A 7500-nucleotide genomic window follows, 5' to 3' on the forward strand; every position below is an offset into this window, starting at 1 on the left:
GAGCGGAGGAGGGCGGGGCCGGACTGGAACCGGACGCACACCCTGTACCCAATCAGCCTGATGGGGGCTCGCAAGGGATAAAGGCGGCCGCTGATGATGGTTCGAGAGAGAGAGAGAATGACATTTAGCTGTTTTGTGTTTATGTGTTTTTCATTCAGTTTATTATTAAACTATTATTTATATTGCCGGTTCTCGCCTCCTCCTTTCCCTTCACCCGCTTTACAATGTGTTTGCATTCACGTACTTGAGTGTATTTTGTACTTAAAGTCAAAACACAATGAATGTTAAAGCACTAATTAAGTCTCACAAAGTCCCATGCCGTGTAACCTAACCTCCCTAACTTTTGTTTTTTTGCAATCTTAATTTAGGTTATTTTGCAGTATCAGCCAAAACCTTATGAGAACGTCTACTAATGTAGCAAAAACTGCACAACACAATACTTCTGAAACAAGCCTGAGAAAAACAGCTTCAAAGTTGTGCTTCGTCAGCAAGTGCTTTTCTTTGCAACCTTCCGGTGGATGAGAAGAAATGGGACACCACTTAAACACAGCGACTGGAACGCAACGCCACTGCAACTCATTGTAGACTGAAAAATGCACTGCAAGCGCCTGCCTAGTTTCTTGCCCTTGAAAGAGACATCGCCTGAGGCCAAACTCATGACAGCACCTCAGAGATCTAGGGACTTGAATAACAAAACCATCTTAGAAAAGCAGTCTCAGATTGGTATACGTGCTTTTGACTTCATCCAATTTGCTGCTTATTAGTGATGTTTGTGAAACGTGTTTTTGAACGGATCTTTTAAGTGGACATACTGTTTTAGTTCACTTCCATGTAGTGACTCGTTCATGGAAGTCTCTCTCTTTCGTGGTTTAAACCGTGAGACTGATTTGGTGGCTTTTATCAGCCAAAAGCAGAGTGTGGGCTGCTAAGGAGAATATCATTGGGTGGCGTAGTGTTCTAAACCACATAACTGGTAAACTGGTAATCAGAAGGTTGCTGGTTCGATCCCCACAACCACCACCATTGTGTCCTTGTGTAAGGCACTTAATTCCAGGTTGCTCCGGGGGGACTGTCCCTGTAATAAGGGCTCTGTAAATCGCTTTGGACAAAAGCATCTGCCAAATGCGTAAATGTAAAATGTTAATGTTTGACCCACTGAATGAATACGGCCTTTTACTGAACCAGTCGGTGATTCGAGTTTGGACGAGACTTCTCGTTCGTGAGCCCAAATGACGAGTTCAATGGTTAATTATTACTCTATTAACACTAATGTTTTTATGATCTCAAAACAATTTTACTCTAACGATACATTTTAATGCTTTTATTACAGACCCACCTACATTTATCCACTAATTCCAATGTGATTAGCTTGTGCGGTAGCTCACCTGATAAAGTGTTGGACTTTGGACATGGAAGACCACGGTTGGAGTCCAGACAAGGACGCAAGCTGACACATGAGACGAAGGTTTCATTGAAGTGACACGGAAATGATGTGGCTGCTTCAACAAGTGAGCTTTTCATGCCGCATTTGCTTTTAAAACACTATCGGTTAGGTTTGGGTGTTGGGTTAGGATGTCTTATAGGCTTTTAGAACACTGTTGTTTAAATTTAGGCTTTAGTTTTAGGTTAGGGAGGTATGTTTTAATCATTAAAACCTCAGTCTAAAATTCCCCTTAAAAACCTCGTCTGATTTCAACATCATTTCACTCACTTTTGGCACCCCCCGCTGGACATTTCACAAAGAAACTGCAGCCAGAGGTGTGGTACAGCACATCATTTACAATAAGCATCAGATGGTAAGTGAACAGACAGTGGCTGGTCCTTGAGTATCAGAGACTGTGGAGGCAGTGGTGGCTCAGTGGTTGAGGCTCTGGGTTACTGACCAGAAGGTCAGGGGTGAATCCCACTGTTGTGGCATCTTGGTGGTGCTGGGGCTTGAACCCCTGACCTTCTGGTCAGTAACCCAGAGCCGCCACCACTGCCTCCACAGTCTCAGACACTCAAGGACCAGCCCCAACAGTGGCATCTTGGTGATGCTGGTGCTTGAACCCCTGACCTAGCTGGAATATATGAAAACTAATACATTTCACTGTATATATGCAAAAAAAAATATGTGAACAAAATAAAGGATTCTAGGGCATCTTCAGCAGACCAGTAATAGCAGTTAAGACTGTAGGGAGAACAGAATCAAATTTTGAGGCTTTGGTGAACAAAGCAGACAAATGAAATCCCTTAAATCTAAGACTGGTGCTTAAAATGGCTTTGCATGGGCTATGAATCCCCTTATGAGAAATGTTCATATCATCAAGTTTTTATCTTCCTCACATTACCATACTTACAGTATAGCCCATTTTTCATCTTTCATTTAATTTACACAGCATTAATTATTTATCAAACTATCGCTTTATGTCACAGACGGCTCTCCTTTCCACCCCACAGCTCTTCTTGTAAAGCTCAAGTGAACTTGCTATTTGCAACACATAATCATGTGTTCATTTGTTAGAGATGGAAAACATGTTATCATCACAAAGACAACAGCCGATGTTCCCCCTGTGTTCGAAAGAGGACAAAACTGCTGAGGAACCACAAAAGATGGAGAAGATAAGATAGAGCAGGGTTTCTCTGCTCATATCCCATGCATTAGGGTGCCTCAGTTGTAGTTGCATTGGTCATGAAGGTGCTGTGGCAGGGCGGAGAGCGGGGCCGGGTCGTGATCCTACACACTTGGTCCCGTATCAGGCTAATCAAGCCTTCGAGAGGGATAAAGGTCCACTGCAGAGGATCGTGCGGGAGAGAGAGATCGTTTAAGGACATGTCCGTCATGTGTGTGTGTTTGTCTTCTGTTTTAGTTTATTATTAAACCATTATTTATGTTGAAAAGCCAGTTCTCGCCTCATCCTTTCCATTGATTCCTTTACACTACCGTAGTAGAGTTCTCGCCACTACTGTCCACCCCAACGGAGCAGCCGTGGCCATCTGCTGGGGACGAGGGGCCCAGCTGTCTGGAACAGGACGATGGCCGCCGACCGCGAGGGGAGAAGGGGCTCCTAACCGACCGCCTGGAGTGGTCAGGGCTGCTGCCAGGGGCGCATGAGTCACCTACCGGCCGCTGAAACACGGCAAGGTTTGAGACAGCCGACCGCGAGCAGGGAGAGGCTCGCTGCCGACCACCTGGAGTGGGAAAACTGCTGCCAGGGGCGGGGGAGACCCCTTCTGTTCCCCGAGAATGTGGTGGGGCGTTCCGTCCACCAGGGGCTGGAGGTCTGCCTCTGATCCGCCCGGAGAGGCACGGCTGTCATCCGATAGAGGGTGGAGGAGTGGCCGAGGAACAAGCTGCGGCGTATCGGAGAACTGGTGAGTAAGAGTTTTTTTTTCATCTCTCGCTCCTCTCTCTCTCTCTCACTGCTGCTCTGCGTTGATCTTTTCCCTCCCTTTTACATTTTACAGTTTTTTGGGGGGTACTACACTGTTACAGGAAGTACCCCCCCAGTTTAATTATGTCTGTTTCCATCCCCTTGTCCCCTCCCTTGTCCAGGTAGATGGGGATGACCTGCTGGCAGACGGGGATTAGGGCATGCCCTCCCCCAGGGAAAGGGGGGTGGTGTACATCATGCTGGGGGCTCCCCAGCCTGAGAGAACGAGGGAGGAATGTGGCAGGGCGGAGGGCGGGTTGGGTCGTGATCCTACACACCTGGTCCAGTATTAGGCTAATCACGCCTAATACGGAGAGAGATTGTTTACGGACATGTCCGTCATGTGTGTGTTTGTCGTCTGTTTTAGTTTATTATTAAACCATTATTTATGTTGTAAAGCCAGTTCTCGCCTCCTCCTTTCCATTGATTCCTTTACAGGCGCTTTTACATGACTTGCATCAATGTTACCCATTGCACTGAACTCTATTAAGTGTATTGTTATGCTAAATTATTACCCCTGGTGTTGCTCACAGGTCAAGAGTTGTAATGTGGCGCATAATGTTAAAACTATTATAACTTCAATCCTATTTATCACAGACCTTTCAAAGTGCAGTCAGTGATTACGGGGTAATTCGCATGACGTATCATTTCGTGGGTGGTGGCGGCGCGATAATCAAAACAATATGGAGGAAAGACTGATGCTGTGTGTATCAAGATACATCGGGTTGTACCAACTCGTCAACTACTTGGTTAGTTTTGCCACAACTAGACGTGTTGACTTTGTGCCGAGTATTTGTTGATCACATGATTACCCTTTCGAAAATCGAGAGTTCATTGCAAATACGCCACTGATAATTTCCACATGCAAATGAGCTTTGCGGCAAACTGTCCATTGTTGCCAAAGGTTTGCCGGAGGTTCACCACTACCGGCGAAGAGCTGCAAACTTCTGGCCAACATTTGCGGCGAATCAAAAGCTCATCTGCATGTGAAAATAACAAGTGGCAAATTTGCGGCAAGGGTTCAGCTAAGATTGTTCCATATGGCGAGTAAAACTGGAACATTCCAGGTTCATTACAAGTTAAGCTCATTTGACAGTATTTGTGGCATTACATTTACATTTATGCATTTTGAAGACACTTTTATCCAAAGCGATTTACAATGCACTTATTCCAGGGACAATCCCCACTAATGTGGAGATCAATGCATTGAATGACGCTGCTGTGATTCAAGAGTAATCGTCATTATGGTGTACTGTTATATGCAGAAAGAGCATCAACAACAGATTGAAAGTAGCTCTTTATGTTCGCCATCAACACTAAAGGTGCATAAACTCAACTGTTTCTAAAATTCTGCATGGCTTGTTCCTGTCGGTTCTCAGCAGGCTACATTTGCAACTTCCCTGCGGATGCAGCTGAAGCAGCTGTGGTTTCAATCTTCAATTTCTGCTGAGTGCAATATTGTAACTAATGGAGCCTTGTGGCGCAACCACCGGGGAACACAAAAATGCACCCTTCAAAATGATATTTGGACTATTTGCACTATCTTGATGTCATTTGAAAGGGGTTGAAAAATAGATAACTTTGCAGATAATAAACTGGGATTGTTGATCGTAGTAGTGGGATGTTTGTCAACCCATTTTACTTCCATAATGCAACATATTTCTGAGGAAAACTGGATCTTCAATGCGAAATGGAATGATGTTCAGATCTTAATATCATCCACATAGGAATTAATTAAATGGTGAAAAGTGGTGGTGGTGACATAGTGGGCTAAGGCACATAACTGTTAATCAGAAGGTCGCTGGTTCGATCCCCACAGCCACCACCATTGTGTCCTTGAGTAAGACACTTAACTCCAGGTTGCTTCGGGGGGATTGTCCCTGTAATAAGTGCACTGTAAGTCACTTTGGATAAAAGCGTCTGCCAAATGCATTTATGGAAATGTAAAAGTAAAAGTGGGCGTTTTTATACCACCGGCATAAAAGGGGCAGCACCCCTTTTTGGGAAGGCTTATTGACTTATTGACGTGGAGGCTGAAGTTCAAGTTCGCCATCCAGAACATCTCTACGTATGTCAATGGTAACACTTCTTTTCCACAACTATTGTTATTTGCTATTCTTGCCAGAACTTCTATTACATTAATAGCAACCAGCATTAAATTACTGGCTTAACAATTGGCAAGAACTGCATGGATTCTCTGAGAAAACCAATAGATTTTCTCTGTTGTCTTGTAGCTCTATTGAAAGCTTCAGACCACAGTTAAGATTTTAAATAGATGTATTGCAACAAGAAAGAGAGTGACCTACAAATGTTAGATATGAATGTCTTTTCAAAAAGATTTGAAACCTTCCAGTAAATTGGAAATGGCAACACATAAATTACGTTTCTATGGTTACCGAGCAATGTCAGCCACTTTCATCTTCTTTGGTTACCTTGCTGTGAGCGTAGACGACAGATCCCAGGAGCTTCCAGGTTCCTCCGCGGCGATCCATGCGGATCATTCGAAGGATCTGGAGGAATCGGAGACTCCTGATTGCAGAGGTGGCAAACACATTCCCCTGTGTCCCGGCCGCCAACACTGATATAGAGGCGATCAGCACCATGATGTCTGTGGAATACAACACCATTAATGAATTTCCAACTTCCTGGGAACTGGGAATATGAAACTGCAATGAGGGTGTGCAGAACTTTATGAATAGGGCCTATTTTAATAATGGGTTCCAGCTAATTATATACAGGTCCTTCTCAAAAAATTAGCATATTGTGATTAAAGGTCATTATTTTCCATAATGTAATGATAAAAAATAAACTTTCATATATTTTAGATTCATTGCACACCAACTGAAATATTTCAGGTCTTTTATTGTTTTAATACTGATGATTTTGGCATACAGCTCATGAAAACCCAAAATTCCTATCTCAAAAAATTAGCATATCATGAAAAGGGTCTCTAAACGAGCTATTAACCTAATCATCTGAATCAACTAATTAACTAAACACCTGCAAAAGATTCCTGAGGCTTTTAAAAACTCCCAGCCTGTTTCATTACTCAAAACCGCAATCATGGGTAAGACTGCCGACCTGACTGCTGTCCAGAAGGCCATCATTGACACCCTCAAGCAAGAGGGTAAGACACAGAAAGAAATTTCTGAACAAATAGGCTGTTCCCAGAGTGCTGTATCAAGGCACCTCAGTGGGAAGTCTGTGGGAAGGCAAAAGTGTGGCAAAAACGCTGCACAACGAGAAGAGGTGACCGGACCCTGAGGAAGATTGTGGAGAAGGACCGATTCCAGACCTTGGGGACCTCGCGGAAGCAGTGGACTGAGTCTGGAGTAGAAACATCCCCGCATTCCCCAGGTCAAGCCACTTTTGAACCAGAAACAGCGGCAGAAGCGCCTGACCTGGGCTACAGAGAAGCAGCACTGGACTGTTGCTCAGTGGTCCAAAGTACTTTTTTCGGATGAAAGCAAATTTTGCATGTCATTCGAAATCAAGGTGCCAGAGTCTGGAGGAAGACTGGGGAGAAGGAAATGCCAAAATGCCTGAAGTCCAGTGTCAAGTACCCACAGTCAGTGATGGTCTGGGGTGCCATGTCAGCTGCTGGTGTTGGTCCACTGTGTTTTATCAAGGGCAGGGTCAATGCAGCTAGCTATCAGGAGATTTTGGAGCACTTCATGCTTCCATCTGCTGAAAAGCTTTATGGAGATGAAGATTTCATTTTTCAGCACGACCTGGCACCTGCTCACAGTGCCAAAACCACTGGTAAATGGTTTACTGACCATGGTATTACTGTGCTCAATTGGCCTGCCAACTCTCCTGACCTGAACCCCATAGAGAATCTGTGGGATATTGTGAAGAGAAAGTTGAGAGACGCAAGACCCAACACTCTGGATGAGCTTAAGGCCGCTATCGAAGCATCCCGGGCCTCCATAACACCTCAGCAGTGCCACAGGCTGATTGCCTCCATGCCACGCCGCATTGAAGCAGTCATTTCTGCAAAAGGATTCCCGACCAAGTATTGAGTGCATAACTGAACATAATTATTTGAAGGTTGACTTTTTTTTTGGTATTAAAAACACTTCTTTTA

General features: G+C 44.4%; 1 protein-coding gene across 5 annotated transcripts in view; it reads right to left on the minus strand.

Annotated features, from left to right (window-relative positions):
• LOC127646468 (potassium voltage-gated channel subfamily KQT member 2) overlaps positions 1–7500 on the minus strand; it is a 78832-nt gene that overhangs the window by 54965 nt on the left and 16367 nt on the right. For all 5 annotated transcript variants that reach the window (XM_052130158.1, XM_052130156.1, XM_052130157.1 and 2 more), the window contains exon 4: positions 5846–6021. In XM_052130158.1, coding sequence (XP_051986118.1) covers positions 5846–6021 — 176 coding nt within the window. The remainder of the gene's footprint in view (positions 1–5845; positions 6022–7500) is intronic.

The sequence above is a fragment of the Xyrauchen texanus genome, chromosome 7 (genome assembly GCF_025860055.1).
Source record: "Xyrauchen texanus isolate HMW12.3.18 chromosome 7, RBS_HiC_50CHRs, whole genome shotgun sequence".
Taxonomy (NCBI): domain Eukaryota; kingdom Metazoa; phylum Chordata; class Actinopteri; order Cypriniformes; family Catostomidae; genus Xyrauchen; species Xyrauchen texanus.